This window comes from Carettochelys insculpta, chromosome 7 (assembly GCF_033958435.1).
Source record: "Carettochelys insculpta isolate YL-2023 chromosome 7, ASM3395843v1, whole genome shotgun sequence".
NCBI lineage: Eukaryota > Metazoa > Chordata > Testudines > Carettochelyidae > Carettochelys > Carettochelys insculpta.
The window spans coordinates 65,037,190-65,060,136 of NC_134143.1; the positions used below are offsets into that span (position 1 = coordinate 65,037,190).

Below are 22,947 nucleotides of genomic sequence, written 5' to 3' on the forward strand. Positions count from 1 at the left end.
GAGTCATTGTTTTTCCAAGCACAGCACCACCCTGCATTCTGAGCTGCTCAGTTTATAGTCATGGAACAACACAGGAAGTATGCACTAACTTCCTCTGGAGAAGCAGCACTAGGTCTTGGGCTAAGATACCTAATTGCAGTTTTATAACATGGTGTGGGCAGATCTGTGGAGCTTATGAGCCTACTGTACTGTTGCACAGATATTTTACTTCATCATCTACAAGTAGTAGGGTTAAGTATTTTGTTTAAATGCAATTTGAACAGACAGAACAAGTTTCAGCAAAGGATAAACTGTAACATGTATAATACCCATCTACTGAAGATCATATAAATCCTTATGAGACTTCCAAAAGCATTCTTGGTCTTCCCATATGAATTCCTTTACTTGAAGGAAATTAAATGTTACCTACAAATGGGTGCTGGAGTACACGTTCTATGCAATTGACCTGCTCCTAAAAAGTCAGGACAATGTTCTGACTTGTTACCTAAGCTTAGAGTAACTTAACTCAAATACTGGAGGGTGGGGCTGACTTTATGGTGAGTAGGAACAAGGTTTGTTTTTCTTCATTTAGACAAAGCTTGTTTTAAGATGACAGCAACATCCTGCAGTGTACTAAGCTCCCCTCAGAGTTCTTGCAGAGTACCCAGTGGCTGAGTGCATTTGTTTTGGTAGAGTTTGTCAAACAGATTTGAAGAATCCCACATGTGAGTTAACCCTGCCCTTCCCATAAGCTTAAAACAGCATAAGCCCTGAGATTTAGACCTGAAAAGATCAACCAGGAGCTTTTAGTGGGGCCAGTTTAAACTAAACCCTCAAATTCTTTGTCCTTAAAGTGCTACTGGACTGCCTTCTTGTTTTGATAGATTATAGACTAACATAGCTCTCTCTCTTACTATTCAGAGAAAGAATAAGTTTAGTTTGCTTTTCTTTATAGAATGAGCTTTCCCTGTTTCAGGAGAAAGTTTTTAATACAATTGCTCTCCCCTTTCACTAATGGGTCAATGCCTTTCCCCTGTGCAGGGTCAAGGCAGCTGAGTGGTAGTAACGAAGGACTAAGCCCTACCAGCCCATTCAGGCTACTAGGTTTTCTGCCAGTGGAACTAGTTGGCATTTCAATTTCTGCTGACCATGTGGTAGAACTAGTTCTACTGGCTGTCTGGTAATCTCTGATTTGTATTTCTTCTCTCCCTTCAACTCCCCTCACCAGCCCAAAAAATTAAACGGACACAAGGTAAGTGGTGCAGGTTGAACTCTTTGCTGGCCTTGCAGCCTTTGGACTTGACAGGTCCCAAACTAGGGAATTTGCCAGACCAAAGGTGGTTAATAGCAGTCCAGGGCTCCCCCTTCCCTTGTCAGCAGTGGATGCCAGCCACTTGTGTCCTTGTAGCCTAGTCCAGCAACACTCATGGCCATAGCACACTGATTTCTCCAGCAAAACAAAAGGCAGTCAAGTAGCACTTTAAAGACTAGCAAAATGGTTTATTAGGTGAGCTTTTGTGGGACAGACCCACTTCTTCAGACCATAGCCAGACCAGAACAGAGTCACTCTTTGAGGCACAGAGAATAAAACACAGTAAGCAAGGACAAAAATCAGAAAAAGATAATCAAGGTGAGCAAAATCAGAGTGGAGGCGGGGGGGAAGGTCAAGAATTAGATTGAGCCAAGTATGCAGACAAGCCCCTATAGTGACTCAGAAAGTTCCCATCATAATTTAAACCATGTGTTAATATGCCAGATTTGAATATAAAAGCCAGTTCAGATGTTTCTTTCCCAAGCAGAGTGATAATTCCAGGAGTTGTCTGGGGCAGTTGCTGACAATGCTGGACCAGGGAAGTCCAATACATAGGATGGCTTCAGTTACTAAGCATTCCACCTGATAGTTGGCTACATCTGAGAGTTGGTGCTGGTGTGGCCCTGTTTACAACAGGGGGCTCCAACCTTTTGTCCAGGATCACCCTTTAAATACAGGGGGAACCAAGTAGCTACAGTTTTCTTTCCCTGGGGCCCTGCCACCTCCACTTCTCCATCATTTGCCTTCCCCTACCCTCACTCATTTTTTACAGGGTTGCTGGGTTTGGGAGGAGAAGGGGTAGGAAGTGCAAACTTTGGGAGTTGAGATGCAGATTCTTGAGATGTAGGCTCAGGGCTGGAGTGCAAGATGCATGCCCTGGCCCAGATCAGGTGCTTGTCACAGGTAGCTCCCAAGGTGGAAATACAGCAGGGCTCAGGCAGATTGAGAGCCTGCTATGGCTCAATACTGCTTCCTCAAGTGGCTTTAGTCTGCACTCTAGCCCTCTTGCATACTTATGCTTGCAAGGCTTACAGGAGGAAGCCTTGTTGGAAAACAAGTTTCCAACATTTAAGTAGATGTTTGTTCAGACAGCTGTTGAAGCAAACAGGAAAACTCAACACACTAATCTACTCCATGTAATAAAGCAAGAGGCTACAGCTGTCTGCTCCGAGGCAACTCTTTAAGGACTCTTTTTAAAATAGCTCCTACCACTACCATTGCACTTTTAAAAACCGCACCTGCTGTTCAGGTTGATGAATATCTGAAAGCCTAACAACTCCTATAAAAAAAAAAGCACAATCTTGAAGTGCTGGGTAACTCCTTTGACCCAAGCCTCAGCTCAGTCCCATTTACTAGTGAAGTTTCCTCTTCAGAGGAAGACTGGCATGGTTCCTGATTATTCTAATTTTAGAAAGCTTTTGCTTTCTGGGGTGGGATGAGATTCTAGACCTCTACATTATTCGATTTTAATGAACTCCTTACTTGCCTTCCCCTATCACCCTGGCCTTCTTTAATCAGCTGTATGTTACTTCCCATTAGTGATAATGGAAGAAAGTTTGACAAAACCCCACACCTTTCACCTGATGCTGCTTGGAGGAAACATCTTAGAGTGATTGTCTCATGCCACACCACACACAAGTCACTGCATCAGACCAATGGTTTTCATCAGCCCATGCAGGCAAAGTACCATCCACAGGCCAGATCCACCCTGGGTGCCAGCAGGAGCCTTTGCCAGACTGTCTCATCACCTGCATGTGGTTCACAGTGTCTAGCTCTGGGGACCATGTGCTTCTGAGTGCTGCTTGGGTTGGTGAGAAAAGGAAGAGATTTGTGTGCAACCCTGGCCCCCAGCACTGATCTCACAGGTTCCCTTAGCTGGCAACGAACAGGAGCCAAGAAATGGTGCTGGGTTGAGATCCAATGCATAAAGCTTTTCTCCCCTTTCCCCCCCAGCTTGGCTCAGTCATACATGGCCCCTCAGCCGACTGCTCTGAGTGGTGTGCAGTGGTACAGAGGGCCCCTTCTGGGCTGCTGGCTAGGAGCTGCCTAGGAAAGTGCCTCCTGGCCTGATCCAGCACCCTACCTTCTACTTAACTGCTCTGTCCCAGCTCATTCCTCCCTCCCACATCCTGCACCACTACCCCCCCATCCTAAATCTCCTCCATAGCCCACACACCCTCCTAAAGGGCACACCCTCCTGCACCCCAAATTCCCTGTCAAGCTCCCTTCCTCACCCAACCTCCATCCCAGACCCTGCACCTTCAATTCAATTGAAGGCTACCCTCCCACCCCCAAAATGGACAAAATAACCTATTCTCCTTATCCTGTCCTCTCAGTGGAGAATGCCAGGCACTTCACTATGTGGTCTGTTCATTCCATTTTGCTATTTGCCAAAAGGTCAAATGTATGAAAGGTTAGGGACACCCTCCCTGCCCAACAGGCATCAATGGACCTATCCCTCCCTGAAGTTTAGTTTTTTTTGAATCTCCAGCAGTAACATTGGACTGACTAGTCCATAAAGAACAAGTAGCTTCACTTGAGACTTACTCATGTCACACTTTTCTCCCACACTTGCTCTGTAGCCCAGTGGCATGTGTACAGAAAGCCTGTAGGTCAACTATAATATGAGCCAAGATCTCTGCCTAACAAAACATTCTGTATAGTTATTTTACCACTAGGGTAGAGGTGACAGAACTTTGCCCAGGACACACCTTTGTGCAGAAAATTCCTACAAGATTTTTGAATGTGCAATTAAAAATTTATTACTTGACATAGTTACCAGAAGGCAGCTGATGCACATAGTGGTTTCAGGCTTAAGACCATGCTGGAAGCATGGCAAATGCAGTCAGTCTTCCAGCCAATGACAATTTCACCATGAAGTGGACTATATGGACAGTGAGCTTTGTACTAACTTGCACCCTTTTTGTTTATCTGCCCATTTCTTCCATAAGCACCATTTTAGACAGTGGGCTTCAGCTGGAAAGTAAGTTTCTGGGAATCTTTTGCCTAGGCCAGAGTTGAGAGAGAGAGAGAGAACACTGGAACACATCTTAAGATCAGTGACAAAGTCCACGCCAACTGACAAGTGTTAAAGGTGTCATTTTCCTGTGAAGGTTCTTCTAGCCCCTCCATTTAGTCTTATTCTCTGAACTAGTGTCTTCAAGTACTCTGTTATTACACACAAGTCTAAACACATTTGGATAGACCACCTTATTCCTGCATATTTGCATAGAGGGCTTCAAGTTGGGTCTTAAAGTACTGAGAGAGTTCTGCTCTCTTCACCTTCAGTGTTGGGGTCAGGAGTCCATTTTCAATAGTGAACATCTCTGGATGAATGTAGATGTCTTTAACCTGAGTGTAGAAAGACAGTTACATGCTTAGCATACAATTTTACTCTTGGTAATCACATCCAAATGTGAGATTAGCAACCAAGTGGCCCATGACCATGGTACTAAAGAACCTATCAAGATGGAAGTGCCATGTTCAGGAATAGTACAACCTATAACAATGCATATGTCCCAGGTCTTTAGCAGCCACTGTTTGTCTGTGCCAACATGTTACAGAAACCCAGTATTCGTTTGTAATTCTTAATACTCACTTGTTCAAAGGACTTAAGGCCAGCTTCTCTTCCTACTTTGACCAGGTCTTCTAACATAGCTTTTTTCAATACCTGTAATAGACCCAGTTGAAGACATACATAATGCAACACAGGAGCAGAAGTTTAAAGCTACCCTCTTTCTAAATCCTCCACAGGGGTATTTATCCTGTGAGGGTTTTGATCCTTACTTCTCAGTGCTGTGTTCAAAACTCTGAACAGTAGCCACATCCAGTGGGACTGAGCCACCACAGGCCCTGGGGCAGGAACCAAGGAGTCACTCTTAGTGCTGCCAGGCCTATGACACCAATACCCCCTGCAGCTGCAGAGTGGTGCAGGACTCCAAGAAGGCCTGGAGCTTCAGCTGTGCCTGCTGCCAACATAGCCATGGTGGTAGTGGCTGGCACTCTGGACTTCTTGAAAGGCCTAGTCCACTGCCCCTTCTGCCCCCACATCTGTCCATCCCCACAGGGGTGCCTGGCAACATTTCTATATAGAGAATAGAATCATTTGCCAGAACAGAAGACATTCCACTATGTCAATGAGAGCTAACTTTAGCCCTCACTACCTCTCAGCCAAGTGCTTGCTCCAGGGCCTGGTGACTAGAGGACCAATCTAATATTACAGATGGAAGCTACACCCCGCCCCACCCCAGAGAAAGCAATAACCTAGATCTGTATTAGTCCTGGAGAAACTGTTCTCTGCAGCACAAGCCTTACTGCACCTGTAAGATGCCATCTTAAATAAGCCACTTACTGAATTTTTGCAAATTTCTTCATGTGAACCTTTAATTCCATGTTTTGCTGCAAAGTGTGGAAGTACATCAGGGTCAGGAACCACTATGCCCACTAGGTAGGACTGTAAAGAGGTACAAAGTTTAATACTGTTAGGCATGCCACTGCTGGAGTCAGTACAGGGGTCACACTTAGGATTTCAACCTAAAGAGCCCTTGCAAAAACTATAGGTTTCCTCACTGTGTCCACCACCAGTATAGACAAATTCCTCTTTTTGGGAGGACATGCATCATAGATTAGAGTGTGCACCTGGGTAAGATGCTGACTATTTAATACTTATTACTAAAAGAAAAAGCCTATAACTGTGTCCAGCTAGAAGTGTTGCTGGTATGTACAGGTCATAACTACTCACTGGGTTTGCTATCAGCCAGGAAGGACTGCCCTCTCACCCCATCATATTGGGCGATATCCTGGTGGAGAATGAATGCAGAGGAAGGCAACCCTGCCCATGAAGCAGTCACAAGTTGCTCTGAACCAGACTAAAAGTGGTGGACTAACTTGATGTCTTTAGGTCAAGGTTTGGGAACTCCAGTAACTCAGATTAGTCATGGCCCTATTGCAGAGGCAAATGTAGGAAATTGTGGTTGTAATGTGGTGAGACTAGAGCCACGAGGAGCCATCCAGGTCATCTAAGGTGTAAGTCTATAGCACAGTTATCTGGGTCACTTGGAAAGAAAGTTTAAACACTGGACTGCTTACCATTTGAAGCAGTCTTTTGCTTAGGAGCAAGCCAGAAACATCAGGTCTAGTTGATGGCTTTCCAGCCTGTCTTTACATCCATCAACTATGCTCTGGCCACCATTTAAGAGTTTGGAGGTCTCCCATTGGTTAAGAAAGATTTCAGCATTGGTCTAGTTGCTCCCATTGATACACAAGGGATTGTCAAATGCAGTGTTATTACTTTGGCAAGTTCCGATCACAACCCTCCCTTCTGACTGAACTATACACAAGTGGGTGCTCACTCCTAACCTACTTCAGGAGACTAGGCACCATCCTTCCAAACTCCACAGAGAAGATTGTGCCTAATGGGAAGGCTAGCAAGAGAGACAGTCTAGTTAGCAGGCAGATCTTAAAGGGCTCCCCAGATTTACTTTGATCTCAGACCATGAACTGGACCCAGAGGTACTTAAGGGGAGACTGCTCCTATGTACAAGCTTCAATCATGGGGTCTGGAGGTACTCAGTACTGCTTCAGGAGGCCTAGCTCTTCATGTGTGAGCACTTGTTTCCTAATTAGGGAATAAAGCCATTTACCTTTAAGCTGTTCCCATGCACAAACACTTGAGCTACAGGAGCACTTTGGACATAGATGTTTTCTATCTTCTCTGGCGCAATGTACTCTCCTTGTGCTAGCTTAAAGATGTTCTTCTTTCGGTCAATGATCTTCAGCGTGCCATTCTACAGTAACATGTTAGGAAACAAGAGTCACTCCTCCTTCCCCTGAATTAATGCCTGTTTCCAAGTGCTGAGAAAAAAGGACTCCATGCAACAAATTAAACCTACTGTAAAAAAAAAAAAAAAGGGGCGGGGGGAGGGGAACTCTCCCACAGCATCTGCCTCCTCCTAAAGGTTTAGGACCTCAGCTTTTCTATGGAGTTGTGATCACTCTAAAGCCCCTAGTTCAAGCCTCAGATGGATTAGGCAGCACCCCTCCCTCCATTATGGACAGGGGATGTCCAATCCTGTTTTAATTGGTGAGGCAGGAGGGGTGGCTGGGGAGGCTGCTCCAGCCTGCTCTAGTTAGCCATAACCAGATGAGGCATACCCATTAAGCTATTAATATCCTTAAGCTCTTCACCAGATTATAGTGAAAGCAATAGTGTGCCAGTTCAGTTATTTGAAGCCTCCTTGACTGAGCTAATTGGTTTTGGGCACTCCCCTTTGTCTCAGCCACTTTAACTGTTACTAGCATTAACTGTATTATGCCAGTCATAGTGGGTCCTCAGATGGCCTTACTCAGACACCAGTTTTATCTCTGGATTGGAGATCTTTGTACTAGTACAAAAATGCCTAGATTTACTGAACATTCTGGCTTTCATAGCCAAATTATGGATGTTCAGGGTCATTAACAGTTTGGGAAGATACTAGTTTGATGCTACCTTGAACATAGTCCAATATTTTGTATTTGTAACTTTGGTGTTCATCCCCTCAAAGATTCTTCAGCTGTCTGAGGAAACAGTCCTCCTATAGCATGCATTAAACCAGCAACACTTACTGGCATCCATTTCCCAATGTCTCCTGTGTGAAGCCAGCCATCCTTATCAAGAGCTTCTGCTGTTTTTTCTGGATCCTTCAAGTAACCCTTGAAGACATTTGTTCCTTTGATGCAGACCTATTGCATACAAAACAGGAGTATGTATCACATGCTTCCACTGTAACATTGCACCAAGCCTCACAGCATCACTCCAGAGACAGGCTTGCCTACCTCTCCTTCATTATTGGAAGAGAAGTAGTTCATGTCCTCCACATCTTCTAGTTTTACAATATTGCAAGGTAGAGGGGCTCCAACGTGACCTGCAGGAGACATTTAGGCAGATCTTAGTGGGATCTGCAGCTGACTCTCCTTCCACCCCCCCCCCCCCCCCACTTCACCCCAGTATAGAACTAGAGAATACTTGAATTGGAAGGGACCTTGAGAGGTAATCAAATCTAGTCCCATGCCCTCATGGCAGTACTAAGCACCATCTAGATCCCTGAGACTCAGTTCCTACTTTACTTGGATAGGCTAGAATTTAAGCCTTTGATGGTTTTTTGGTGGGGAATAAAAAACTAGATTTCTTTGGTGTGTAGTACCCAGAGGCACCGAGACTTCATCTGGGGTGAGTGAAGTGTCTGCTCCACAGCCTCAGCTGAGGGCCAGCTGGCCTTTAGCTCATGTGGTAGAATACAGGGCTTTAGACCCTATGCTCTCAGGTTCGATCCTTGGGGCCAGCAACCTGGGTCTGTCAGCATTACAGGTGCTTCTACCAGTTATATATGTACCCCAGGTTGAGATACTATGAGCTCTTCCAGAGGGTACATTAACTCAGTTGCTCAATTTTAGCTGACCACAAAGTTGTTTTTTTTTTGTTTGTTTTTTTAAAACTGTCTGAAAATTGTAGGTATGGGGGTACTTTGTAAAAAAGGTTGAGAGAAACAGTGCTATACATAAAAGTTAACTGTGGTTTGATTAGGAATATTTTTCCTTCAGCAGTGGAACCAACTCAGATCCCGAGATTAGAAGTTAAACCTTTTTGCTGTCAGGCTTTTAAGTGTAGGCACTCCTCAATTAGATGGAATCCTCAAGTCCTAGGTCCTTACTACTGAACATTTAAAATCCTATGACATCCCTGCGTAAGCTAGTTTGCTCCCTCCATGTCCTGGCAGTTTATTAGTTGCTTGGTTAATTTGTGCCCAAGTTTCCCCATCTCTACAATTTCCAGTTGTATTTAAAGTTTTATCTGATCCAAAGGCTTGACTACTGTGTACTGCTGAACTGAGCCTAGTAGTTTGAATTCATATAGTGATTACAGTATCCAAGCTGGAGTAATATTGAAATTGGTTGGTGGTATTGAAGCTTGAGTTACCATGAGCAATTGTGATTTTAAGAAGTCTAAGATGCAAAATAGACCTGGAGAAACAAAGTGTAGCAGTGCCTCCCTACAAATGAGTAGATTAAGTTTCAGAAGCAATATGAATATATTTTTGGATTAAGTATAATCAAAGAAACTTGCATGTTCATTTTGGTCCTTTAGAGTCTTATGGCCAAAGAATGTTTCTCCCACCCAACAGAACTGTACTGTTAAGCTACCTGGTCAGTGAGTTGTTTGTAACGTGCTTGGATACTAATCAGGCTAGTAAAACGTTACTCAGAAGGGGCAAAGCCAGGTTAACTGAGACATAAGATTCACTTATAAGCACACTTCAGGGCAGCAACAAGCTGAAAGTGCATTTAAGTTGAGTCTTCACCAAGGTGATCTTCAAGGCTCCTAGGAAAATTTAAATGCCCAACATCCATTGCTGTCATGCTTTCAGACTAAACCCAGTTGCTGAGTGTATTTTCCCCTCCCCTCCACCAGGAGTTCAAGCTGCCATGCATCTTTGACAGCTTCAGGGAGATTTTAGATTGCAACCATACCTGTTGTCCAGTCTCCAGCCACTGTGAAGGTGCAGCCTGCTGAGCATTCTGTCTGACCATAGGCTTCAAAAATCTGGATAGGATGGAACAAGTATTTTTAGTGTTGGAGTCCTTGTGCTGTCACTACTGTTTGGTTAGTGAAGTGGTGCCCATCTATTGGGCATCAAAATGCGCTTCACATGAGTTATTTTGCCATGCCTGACATCCAGAATTTGTATGTAACAGAAGCAGATAGAAAAATCTTGTGTATGGCTACTGTAGAATTGAGGTCCAATTGGCTGCTGTTCTGATGTAGTCAGAATTTTACTACTGAGGGTTGAGCCCTTCCCAGGAAGGCAGAATTCCTAGCATAGGCCTCCATACTCCATTGCACACATGGGAATGCTTTATCAGCAAGGGACCAAAAAAATTCTAACCTGTTTGGCTTACTAAAGACGTCAGATGCTTTCTTAGTTCCCCGAGTCACCCACAGCCCCTGTACAGGCCTACTGGTGCATTCCTGTCACAGGATGCATTATGTAAGTTCAAAAGCAGGGCAAATTGCTAGAAAGCTCTTGGTGCTGCATTGTGCTCACCTGTATGACGACTTTTAGTTTTCTACTAATCACTCTAAGCAGTATAGTGCACAAACTGCACTCCCCTGCCCCCCCCCACCCCACCCCCTAACTACACTGATGCTAAGCTTGGGGCTTGCAAGCTTAGTTTACCAGGGTGAATACATACACAAGGAAAACCAACAAGCCTTATTAGGCCTGTGGAACTAGAAGATTGAAATTCATCTGCTTGGCTGTTTCCTTCCACCTTTGCTTTCTAAATGGACTACGTTTTTCATGGAAGGGAGTTCAGCTTCATCTTTAGTTACATGAAGTGCCTGGTACAATGTCAGCCTTGCAAGCAACCTCATTAAAGAGGGAAACCCTCACACTATGCAGCAAAGTTTTTATGATGCTGGATCCAGCTATGTGAAGAGGGAAGAAGGCTGTGCAAGATCAAGAATCAATGACAGACAGGGGTGGGAGTCTGTTCTAGAATGAGGGCGTTCAGTGCAAGGCTGTTTTCTGCCATGTGGAATGCTATTGCATTTATCTTAGCTGCATATGGAGAAGTGGATAGCTGACAAAAAACAATCCCCAGTGCTCAGTATGGGCCAGTATCACATTTTAGAGAGCAAACAAGTGCTCACACTGAGCCTGAGACATTTGTATGAGAAGAGTTTGCCACCTTGTGGTGGAGGTATAGCTTACCTGGCATCCCAATGCTCCTCTGAGAAGTGTCAGGACAGAGGGAGATACGGGAGCAGCTGCTGTTACCACTATACGAACCTGCCCACCCATGGTCTCCTGCAAGAGATTAGTAATAGTCAAAGCAGAATCTAATTTATCAGAGTAAAGGTTTGTGACTCATCCATATGTTTAACAGTATCCCAGCTGAAAAGGTGTGTATGGGACTTAAGACTTGATTCAAAGTATGCCCCCTTCTGTGATTTCTTCCTGCCCTTCTTAAGAGGAGATTTGCTCTCTGCTTGTGGCAGTCATTTTCCAAGGCATACAAACCTGCTAGTGGCAGCAGACTCCTTGAACAGAACTGAACACTGCTGATGGAGGATTAAGTCCTATATGCCCCTCACTGAAGGGGCATCACAAGATACCTATGACATTCCTGTGGGGATATCAGGCAATCATACTAGCACCATTGGTTCTCAGACCAAGAACAGAGATTAACTATTCTGTCCCACCTGGCATTGGTTTTTTGGAATTACTACCAAGGCAGCTGTGTGTAGCTTAGCAGTCACAGATCAACCCTTTGCTTCTACCCTCTAATTGGCAAGGCTCAGGCTGCTTTTCAGAGTGTCAAGATTTGTGCTACTGAAGTAGCTACATGTAATATCCAAACTGACCAAATGGAGGTAGAATGCTTGTCACTTATCCATTTTACATGGATAGCCAGTGATCAGGGTTAGTACTTGCAGCTTTCAAGTCTAACTCAGCTCTGGGCAGCCACGGTGAATATCCTTCATCTAAAAAAAGGCACAGCACAGGGAGCCTTTATTGGCATACCATTCTAGTCTCTACTTATCTCCACCAGCTCACTAGTCTTTGCCTGGGAGTTCTTACTATGAGTGTTTGGTTCCTTAGATTGTGTGTTAAGACATACCTGGACCTTTTTGAAGGTCAGTTTGTCCCAGATGCTGTCATTTCGGAGAATGCCCTGCTTCACATCAGCCAGTTTTCTGGCTACAGCAAAGTTTAGCAGAGCCTGTTTCAATGGGTTCTGTGCAGCACTTTGTATCTGCAGATGAAAGTTCTGTTTAATGAGTCGATTCATAGTTGCACTAGGATGCTGCTTCTTGGTTCTCTTTGTGATGCAAAGATTTTGAAAAGAAATTGGTGCATTCGATTTAGCCTCCGGTCCCACCTTCATCCATTTAGAACCACCATGTTTCCTACCTACTCATGTCAGTGGTATCTTAAAGAACTGCCTCCCAGATAGCCACGGGTTCCTTTGCAGAGACTGCCAACAGAGTTTGTTTTTATTTTTAAAGAGCTGACATGTGTAGCAGTCAGCCACATTTGACTGGATTTTCATGGGCTGCCTCTGCAGCATCCGGGAAGTAGAATCATGACCCCACTCCTCGTTACTCAGAACATTTAAATTTACAGCCAGATTTCCAGTAAGCCCCCTCCCCCACGTTCTGCAAACTTGCAATGGTTTGATGCAAATTTAAGTCCTGGCCCTACCCCCTCCCCTTACTTCATGTACATTCATCTAGGGAAGTAGCAGGCTTGAGTACCTTGTCATAGATCCTGTTGAGCAGTCTTGGTACTACTGGAAACATAGTTGGCCTTAAGGTCTTCATGTCATCTGTTAGTAGTCTAATATCTCCTTGGAAGAAACCCACTCTTGCACCACTGGAGTACATTATGATCTAGAGAGTAAACACACATAGCATGGCCCTCCTTGCTTGTCATCAGGATTCCCAGCCCCTCATGAAGTCCCAAAACAGCTCACAAGTTTAGGGCTATGCAAGTCAGTTTATCATCTGTAGCATGCTGCCTCCCTGGAGGAGAATTAGTCATCTTTTACTTGAATTCCATTAAGGAGCCTAGGATGGAGACATTTAGTCTTCAACACATCTCCATTTTATGGATAGACAAGTTACTCTTATTGGCTTACCAAAGGACATTCAGCTTTGTGACTAGTAGTTCACTACAGTCTGGGATATCATCTTAGAGAAGAAACTAAATTGTGATAGAGATTTGAGATGACTGTTACCACTACCACCACCAAATGCAAAGCATTTAGCAGTGAGTGTATTAGGATTCAGTGTCCCTGAGATTTAGAGGACTACTGGCTGCATGAACAGAACAGCTATCCAAATGGTAGGGGTCCTGTGGCCCCTTACAGGCCAAGATATTTTGGAGCATAAGCTTTTGTGGGTAAAGACCTGCTTTGGCCCATGAAATCTCATGCTCCAAAATACCCGTTAATCTATGAAAGGTCCCACAGGACTAATACTTGTTCTCAAAGAGATACAGACTAACATGGCTACCTCTGCTACTTATCCAAGTGTTACTTCCTCCAGTTACCACGTGGAACACAGTATGGTATTTCCTTAAGGGCTTGGTTTACTCTTACCTGTACTACTCTCTCAAACATGTGAGCCAAAGGAAGATAGGATATTGAGATGTCCGATGTCTTACAATCAAATGTAGTCTACAGGGAAACAATAGCATTGAGACAGGAGACAGTCATGCCACAGCCTAACAATTCAACACACATCTATGTGAGTGCTATATTGAGACAGGTAATTTAAGATCTGCTCCCTCCAACTCCTGTTGGACATGGGGGGAATCAGAACCTTGGGACTGGAGGAGGGAAATGCAATATTAGAGTGATCTTTTAGAGCAGGGTGAACAAGCTAATGCTGGACTCCACTTTTCATCCCTGAAATTAACAGCCCTCCCCCAATCAGTCTAATGTTAACCAAACAGATGGAAGTTTTGGTTATGTTCATATACAAGCCATCTTGTGTCATATGTAATACCACATACATAAGACAGCAATGTCGTCACTCTGCCATGATATGGAGGCACCCGAGATCCAGCAGCTGCTGGTGCTGTGCTCCCATACCCTGCTTGTGGCATTTCGTGTCCATTTCCCCCTGACACACACACACACACACACACACACACCCCCCCCCCCCCCAACCCCTGCTTTAGGCATCACTGAAGCTGGCCACTACTCTGCCCTCTGCAGTTCCAGCAGCCTATACACATTTCCCAGCCTGGTTTTGGAGCCAATTAAGGGATTTTTGACATAGTGGCATCTGGGGAGATGTGTAGTTTGTGTTCTTCTAGGGACTTGTCCATACAAGAAGCCTCACGCCAGCCCTAAAGAGGCTGAGATGTTCCGATTCAGATCTGAACCGCCAGAATTTAGGCATTTCAGATGGTGTGTTTCAGCTCAGATTCATTCCCAGGAATTGCATCTCAGTCCTGAGAAGGATGCATTCATGTTCTGGCTTTGGACAGGAGTGGGGTTAGTTGTCTTGGTCCAGTCTACAGCAGACATGCTAAGCTGACCATGGCAACTCAGGAGAACTTGAATCATTTTGTGGAGCTGGTTGGCTTAGACAGGATGTCCTATGTTATAGGCACTTCCAGTCTGGCCCTGCAGAGAGGGAAGCACCAAGTTTAACCCCAAAATGTGTAAGCAGCATCTTACCTCAGTACTTTTAAGGAATGCAGATGCATTTGCAACAACATTTTCATGTGTCAGCATGGCTCCTTTTGGGTTACCTACCAGAGGTCATGGGAAGGAAACTAATGTCAGCCAGAATTGCTAGGAACCCAGGGAATTTACAGTTGACATTTGGTACAAGTGACTGAGCATTTCCAAGCCTTCAAAGATTCTTTGTTCTTGGTATTGACTCGACTCCCATTTCTGCATTGGTCTCAGACAGTCACTACATGAAGGTTACAGCTAATGCAAGTATGCTCAGGATTCTGTCAGCTGCATTTTAAGGTGCAGTCTGGTACTGTCCCCGACTAGGCATAGCTTTAAGTTTAAAGGGATACATACCAGAGATGAAGGGCCAGATTTTTAGACTAGTGAAACCCTGTTCACTTCCAGAGGGTTGCATGGGTGTGACAAAATTTTGGCTCACATCTGCTGTCCTCCTACAGTGGTTTCATAAAGCTATGTTAGAACTATAAGAGTGAAGCCTCCTGAAGTTAGGTCACTATAGGATGGAGGCAATGGTGGTGGGGGGGGGGGGGGGGCATTGTTTCTCATTTGATTACCAGTACTAATCACAAAGGAGGCCTTTGCAATAGAGATTCTTCTAGGGTCTCTCCTCAGCACCACTTTTATCCCACCTGATGCAAGAAAGTTTAGATAAACCCCCACACATCTTGTGGCCTGTGTCTGAGCTACTTGTTACTTGCCTGTTGTGCCACTTGTGAAACAGACAATGCCAAGGTCCTCAGGTTTGGGAGGCTGAGAAAGTGACATGAAAAAGCAGTGTTAGTCTACTTTATATTTAAGAGTTCCCCCACCCCACCCATTACCTGGAATGTAATCAGACATTATAATAAGGAGCCAGTAGCCAACCCTTAACATTTCTCTTCAAGCATAAACCCTGCTTGTGTTCAGTTAGATTTTAGAAGGTTTTGGATAGGAGGAAGTCATTACCAGAGGTGCTGGGAACACTGAAGCAAACTAAATGCTGCACAGAATGGAAATTGCTTCCAGGCAGGGGGTACTGCAGCACCCATGGTCATTGCTGGCTGCTTTTTTTTTTTTTTTTTTTTTTTTAAACACACACACACACACACACACACGAGAGAGGCCTCTTTGGAGGCATGTGTTTGCAGTGCTTTCAAAGACATTAGTTTCAGTAACTTACAACAGGCTCTCTTAAGTTGTTCCTGCCCAGCTCCTGTGTTGAGAAAAAAGATACAGCTATTGTAATATCAGAAAGTAAATGCAATGTCAGATAGCAATAAGCCAGCCAGATGGGGCATGGGATTCTTTTAGCCAGCATGCATCAAGACGACCACATCCTGACAGGCATTAGGCTTTCCCTGCACAGCCCTTAAAAAACCACTCACTAGTAAAGTGTAACTGAGCCCACCAAACTGAGTGAGCATGGCAGATAAAATTCTATTAAGTGACTAGCAGAAAATTCCAACTAGACACAGAAAACTGTGTCAAAGTATCAGTTTCCAAGATGGTTAAGGGATATTGTGGTTTTTCTGGAGACATCTGCATAATGCACAACAGGAAAAAAGAGTAACCATGCATACCAATAGTGTGCAGAACCATTAGAAAAGGGAAGGGACACATGGACTCTACTGTACATCCTGACTGTGAGCAGCAAGTGAGATTCTTGTGCAGTATGGCATGAGGAGGGGAAGACATTAGAATTGGAAGTGCAAAAGGTAAGGTACAAAACAGCTTCCACAGGAGGAAAAAATTGGAGATAGGAAAAGTTGAGCTTGTAAATAAAAAGTGAAATCCACTTTGGTACCAAATGACTGGAAGACGGCCAACAACACCAATATTTAAAAAAGGCTCTAGAGGAGACCCTGGCAATTATAGACCAATAAGTTTAACATCAGTACCAGGCAAATTAGTAGAAACACTAGTAAAGAATAAAATTGCAAGGCACATAGAAGAGCACGAATTGTTGGGCAAAAGTCAGCATGGTTTCTGCAGAGGGAAGTTGTGTCTAATCTATTAGAATTCTTTGAAGGGGTTAATAAACACACGGACAAGGGGCACCCAGTGGACATAATATACCTAGATTTCCAGAAAGCCTTTGACACAGTCCCACACCAAAGGCTTTTATGTAAATTAGGTGGTCATGGGATAGGAGGAAAGATCCTTTCATGGATCGGGAATTGGTTAAAAGACAGAAAACAAAGGGTGGGAATAAATGGTAAATTTTCACAATGGAGGAGGGTAACTAGTGGTGTTCCCCAGGGGTCAGTCCTGGGACCGATCCTGTTCAGCTTGTTCATCAATGATCTAGAAAATGAGGTAAGCAGTGAGGTGGCCAAGTTTGCAGACGACACCAAGTTGTTCAGGACAGTCAAAAGCAAAAGGGATTGTGAAGAACTACAAAAAGACCTCAGCAAACTGAGTGATTGGGCAGCAAAATGGCAAATGAAATTTAATGTGGGTAAGTGTAAGGTAATGCATGTTGGAAAAAATAACCCAAATTACATGTACTACATGATGGGGTCAAATTTAGCTACGACAGATCAGGAAAGGGATCTTGGAGTTATAGTGGATAGTTCTCTGAAGACATCCACGCAGTGTGCAGCGGCAGTTAGTAAGGCAAATAGGATGTTAGGAATTATTAAAAAGGGATCGATAATAAGACAAAAGATATCATACTTCCCCTATATAAGACTATGGTACGCCCACATCTCGAGTACTGCGTGCAGATGTGGTCTCCTCACCTCAAAAAAGATATATTGGCATTAGAAAAGGTTCAGAAAAGGGCGACTAAGATGATTAGGGGCTTGGAACGGGTCCCATATGGGGAGAGGCTAGAGAGACTGGGACTTTTCAGTTTGGAAAAGAGGCGATTGAGGGGTGATATGATAGAGGTATATAAAATCATGAATGGTGTGGAGAAAGTGAATATAGAAAAATTAATTTACCTTTTCCCATAATACAAGAACTAGGGGACACCAAATGAAATTGATGGGTAGTAGGTTCAAAACTAATAAAAGGAAATTTTTCTTCACACAGCGCACAGTCAACCTGTGGAACTCCTTGCCTGAGGAGGCTGTGAAGGCCAGGACTCTATTAGGGTTTAAAAAAAGAGCTTGATAAATTTTTGCAGGTTAGGTCCATAAATGGCTATTAGCCAGGGATAAAGTATGGTGCCCCTAGCCTTCAGAACAAGGGCAAGAGATGGATGGCAGGAGATAAATCACTTGATCATTGTCTTCTGTTCTCCTTCTCTGGGGCACCTGGCATTGGCCACTGTCAGCAGATGGGATGCTGGGCTGGATGGACCTTTGGTCTGACCCAGTATGGCCATTCTTATGTTCTTAAAGGAGGCAAAGAGGACAGATGTCTAAAGGCCCCACCAATGTGGATGTGTTGTGTTATTTACCCCTGAACAAAAAGAGGGGCAGTCATCCCATGATGTTTGGGGTTTAAAAAAAAAAAAGCCTAACACTTCAAAATGCAGCTTTGTGGCCAGGGGATGCTGTGAAGGCCAGGAGTGTAAATGGGTACCAAGATTAGATATGCTCAGAGGATAGGTCTTTCAATGGTTATTATCCAAGGCAGTCTGGGATATCGCCAGTATTCCCTGTGAGCTGTGCGCTTGTGTGGCTGATTAGAGATCCGACAGGCAGCAGCATTTACTTCTAGTAGTGGTGAACAGATTTATTCCATCCAGGGATGGGAGAGGGAACATGCATGTTCAGTCCATTCTAAGCATCTAGCAGTGATGTTTATTTGAAAGTTGCCCTGTTCCCTTTCTGCCAGATGCTTCAGAGGGAATGGACCCCTGTTGGAAGGCAGGCTACAGGGCTAGATGGATTGTTAAGAATGGCTCTCTCCAAGATTATGATTCTCATCCAGAAGCTGAGCCAATCTGCCAGCTTCTGTCAGGCCCAACCTCGGCAAGTTTTACATTCAAGTTATAGCTGTGGAGCCTCATTCTTAAGGCCTTCTGCAGAGCTAGCTCTGCAGAAAGCACTTCCAGTTAGCATCTAGAGAGCAGGAGGGAAATGAAATTGTGCTTGACCTGGCAATTGCCCAAGAGCTGCAAAAATTCTGTTCAGTCAAACTCTTAAGTGGAGCAGTTTGAACTGAGTTTTATTCAAGAGTCATTTTAGGGGCCACAAATTGACCCCAGTGTTGCTGTTTAGTGAAAGCTAGACATCTGAATACCAAGTCAGTAGGACAGCTTGAACACATTAGATATTGTCTCTATTAACAAAGTTCCCTTAGGATATACACCACTGTGTTGCAGCTCCTGAATTGCTGTTAATGAGTGAGCAACAAAGGGTGTAAAACTATAGAAGTGCCATTTAGTGTTATGAACGTGCCTAGAGTCAGCATTGTGCTTAGTGCTAGTTACCACATTACTAGTTCATGCCACTGAGCATTCAGTTTGAAGCTCTCAAAGTAGTAAGTTTGAATCTGGCTTCAGAAAAGCCCCCAAGGAGCAAAGTAGTTCTATCCGATTAGTCAAATAGGCCTTTAGTGCCAAGTTCACATACCTCAGCTTCCTGAAGTGACAGAATTTCAACTCCTTCTTGAGTACCTCTATCCTTGAGTTCATCATCAAAGAGATCCATCAGAATGATGGTCTTCAGACCTGGGATTGTCCCTTGCTTGTGGTTTTCAAGCAGAATCAGTGCCTTTTCAGGTTTGTCGCAGATCACAATGGAGATATCAGCTATTGGGGGCGGGGGGAAGAAGAAGAGCCCACATTTTAGAAGCGTGATCCTACAGCTTCAGCAGGAGTTGGAACTACAGTCTGATGCATAAATCAATCTTAATTGATTGGCAGGCAAGTAAAATCCTGTTTCTGGCCTTCATACATATAAAGTCTTTCAGCATCTCAAATTTTTGTTTGAAAGGTTGCAGTGAAAGCCAGCAGTTGAAATTATTTGCATTTTTGCATTCAGTTACTATTGTTACAAAATTTGGGCCATGCTATATAGTCATGGGGGAGGCACATGAAGGCTGATTTGGACTTAGAATTTCCATGTCAGCCCTTAAAGAGGTATTGTACATTTTAGGTTGTATACCAAGTACTAAGAACCACTTCTCTTTTCAGCTGAGACAGTGAGATTTTCAGGGTCACTCAAAATGGCCAATTGAGGTTTTTAAAATGTCAGCCTTGGACTTAAGTTTTAAAGCCCATCAGCTAACAGGATAGCAAGTTGACATTTTAACCAGTCATCAAGGGGTATTGGCCTCATTCTGCATTTCCCAAAGCCTTTTATATCTGGTTTTTGTAATTGCATCTTGTGGTAAGACAGTGGAGCACTTTAACAAGTTGACATGTTCAGACTCAAATGAATCTAAATTAAGTTACTGCTCTGTTGTCCCAAGAGCCAGACCTTGTTGCTAGTGTCAGCTTGGCTTGTAGTGATTTTACAAGTTGATTGTTTGGCAAAACCTGGATTCGATTCATTTGAACTGAGAAAGTTCAGACAAGGAAGTCATTAAGAGAAGGTTTAAAACTGACGAGTGTATTGTCTTTTCACAAACTTTCACCTTAATCATAATGACAATTTTATATTCAAATTCATATTCATTAAGACTTCAGGGAAACTCAGTTGAAGTGCCTACACTTAAGGGCTGGCAGAACTGGGCCTTCATTTTTCCAGTATCCTCAGTTTGGAGGCAAGAATATTAGTTTCTTCTTCTAATCAGAATTAGTTTTGTAGGTGGTCTGTCATTAGAGATTATGGGAGAATTGAGTCATTTCTTCTATCAGACTCAGTCCTTAGAATCCAATGGACAGTCACCAAATCTTAGTACAAAACTTCAAAGGAAAGAAGTGGTGGAAGGCCTATTCCTCAGGCAATGTAAATATACTGGGCAAATATTTGAGAAGGTCTCTAGCTAACTTTGTACTAGGTGCTGAGCATTTATGGCTGGAGTTGCAGAGCGAGAAGAGAAGGTCTAGATTGGTTAGCTCGAGGTTTCTCAGAACCATTAGACTGACAGCCATGAAACCTGAAGCAGATGATTGTAAGGACTGAGAAAAAGAGGGGAGAATTACTGTGGGGAGTACATAAGGTTTTTACCTCTGTTAACAATAAATGCAATTGCTTCTGGCCCCAGAGTGTCATAGAGTGGAACAGCAACCATTGAGTAAGTGTAGCAGGCATATTCCGAAATGATCCACTGCACAAGACAGGAAGCAACAAGAAACAGCAATGTTAGAGAAGCAACACCTTAAGTTTGATACCCAGAGATTTAAGGTATTTAGAGTACTTTCACCAGAGCAAGTTTAGTAGCCCATAGAGGGGACCTTCACACATACATCTAGTGAGGCTTTGAGCAGGAGGACTGCATGTTATGGCAACCAGAACTCAGATCTTCATGGTTAGTCCTAAGCAGCTCTGCTAGGTAAGCCAGAAGCCACCTGGCTACGGAAAAGCTGACTACAAAGAGTGGATTAGAAAAGAAAGCCTGAGCCCAGTAGGAGATCTGATTGACCCCAAGTAACTGTTCTCAAATTGTCAATCCAATCCTTCTTTTGGAAAATTCAAACAGACTCATGAGTGCTGGGTCATTGCCTATAGCTAGGGTTCTGTTTATCACTTACCTCTGGTCTATTTTGAGCAAAGATGCCAATAAATTGATCTGGCGATGGTCTACATCCTTTGAGCAAGAGCCCTGATCCCAGATATTCAGCTCTGTCTAACACCTGTCAGAACAGAGTAGTTTTGACTCATCACTGTAGCAGTCTCCAATGTGATAATCCAGTCTTTGGATTGTATGTAAAGCAAGCCAAACTAACCTGTTTGTAAGTCAACCACTGATATGGCTGTTTTGGTTTTCTGTATCCCAGACATGGTCCATTTTCTAATAATGGAGAAAGTTTGTTATGAAACTTTACACAAGCTCTCTATTAAAACTTCTATTTCATTTCAGTGAAAGATGCCAAGTGTATTATTGGATCAGTCTTACAAAAGACCTCAGCTAGATATCTCTATCTGCCAAAACAAGTAGCCCTGTGGCACCTTACAGACTAACTTTTTGGAACATAAGCTTTTGTGGGCAAAGACCCACTTCACCAGATGCATGGTTCGGACAAGTTGAATTTCTTCCTCCAGAATTTAGTTCAGGAATATTTTTAGACTGTTTATCTGGTGCATTAGGCTAGTCCAGCATTAATAGAGCCTTGGGAGAATACAATGGTAGGAAAGAATTATTTTCCTGAGCTGTCACAGGCTGCAGTGACCCTAGAATTGTAGGTCTTTTGAGTAATGACCAAGTGTCCAGGATGTACAGACACCTCCTGCTAGTCAAGCTTTTAGACTCTGCAGGTAAAACACTGGATTCTTTGACTACCATAATTCTCAGAAGTGATGGAAGACTTCATTGCTTTGAATTGTGGCATTAGGCCAGATAAAGTCTTTTGTGCAGTCTACTGAAAGCAGTCTCGCATTGGCAGGAGACTGAAAAGCATCCTAACAGTATTGCTATCCTCCCTACTCCCTCCAAACGCTCATACTAATTAGATCAGACAGCTTCAGATTTCTACCTGGAAGGCTACTGATTACTCTTATTTAATGCACTGCTATCCCAGGCTGTGTCTCTGGTGCTTTAGGTCTTAAAGCTAAGTCTTGCTCTCATTAGAGGCTGAGGCTTAGCCTCAGCCTCCCCAGTTTGAATTCCATCAATACAGTTAGAAACCTCTCCCAGAGAAGGTCCAGAAGAGGATAGCGTAGCTAGACCTAGGCAAAGCTTGACAGGATGTCATTTAGTTCTGTGTAGCTGCAATAATGGCATTTACTTGGGTAGGCCAACCGTGAAACACTTAAACTTCAAGAATATGATCCCACTCACCAGACACATGGAGTCCTCTTTGGAAGGCCTCATACATAGTTTTGGCATCCTCATAGTAATAAGCAAGCAGCTTGTTTCCTGGCAAGAAAGTACTTCTTCTGGCACCTCCCTAGGGTGAGCACATGTTTCTAAGTCAGTGACTTAAGGTCAGATGTGTGACAGGCTATTTCCGCCTCCCTCCTGAGAGGGAGCTTTGACATACAAGCCTGAAGTCAACCAGGAGTCTAAATTTCTTCTGGGGACTTCTGCCTCTTGTCCTCTGGCGTGAGTAATCTGTCCCTTACTCTGTTACAGCTCCAGCCCACCCCCAGCTGCTTTGCCACTGCCCCCCTCCACCCCTTCTAACTTTTAGGGACAGAGCTGGTGCCCAGGATAGCTGAGCTTCTGTCCCTGCTGTGGGGATCAAGTTCTTCCTCCCCTCTCCTGATGCTCTGTATTTAAAAATTCAGGTGTGCAGCTTTTAAGGCAGAGCAGGAGGGGAAGGGTGGGAATAGAAGCTGAACCAGCCTGTGTGTGGCCTCAGCCTTTTAATGCCGAGTGGCAGTGGAGGAAACTATCCCTGCTACCTCTGGGATAAGACAGAG

At 43.9% G+C, this 22,947-nt stretch overlaps 1 protein-coding gene across 1 annotated transcript in view; it reads right to left on the reverse strand.

Moving 5' to 3' along the window:
• Positions 1 to 4,042: 4,042 nt before the first annotated feature.
• ACSL5 (acyl-CoA synthetase long chain family member 5) overlaps positions 4,043 to 22,947 on the reverse strand; it is a 49,693-nt gene continuing 30,788 nt past the window's right edge. The window contains exons 4-22 of the mRNA XM_074999179.1: positions 22,364 to 22,472; positions 21,312 to 21,376; positions 21,117 to 21,218; positions 20,593 to 20,692; positions 19,051 to 19,229; positions 15,705 to 15,737; positions 15,244 to 15,295; positions 14,522 to 14,595; positions 13,433 to 13,510; positions 12,588 to 12,722; positions 11,951 to 12,085; positions 11,041 to 11,136; positions 9,797 to 9,869; positions 8,105 to 8,193; positions 7,895 to 8,011; positions 6,934 to 7,077; positions 5,643 to 5,744; positions 4,890 to 4,961; positions 4,043 to 4,642 (exon numbers count right to left, since the gene is read on the reverse strand). Coding sequence (XP_074855280.1) covers positions 4,502 to 4,642; positions 4,890 to 4,961; positions 5,643 to 5,744; positions 6,934 to 7,077; positions 7,895 to 8,011; positions 8,105 to 8,193; positions 9,797 to 9,869; positions 11,041 to 11,136; positions 11,951 to 12,085; positions 12,588 to 12,722; positions 13,433 to 13,510; positions 14,522 to 14,595; positions 15,244 to 15,295; positions 15,705 to 15,737; positions 19,051 to 19,229; positions 20,593 to 20,692; positions 21,117 to 21,218; positions 21,312 to 21,376; positions 22,364 to 22,472 — 1,896 coding nt within the window. The 3' untranslated portion in view covers positions 4,043 to 4,501. The remainder of the gene's footprint in view (positions 4,643 to 4,889; positions 4,962 to 5,642; positions 5,745 to 6,933; positions 7,078 to 7,894; positions 8,012 to 8,104; positions 8,194 to 9,796; positions 9,870 to 11,040; positions 11,137 to 11,950; positions 12,086 to 12,587; positions 12,723 to 13,432; positions 13,511 to 14,521; positions 14,596 to 15,243; positions 15,296 to 15,704; positions 15,738 to 19,050; positions 19,230 to 20,592; positions 20,693 to 21,116; positions 21,219 to 21,311; positions 21,377 to 22,363; positions 22,473 to 22,947) is intronic.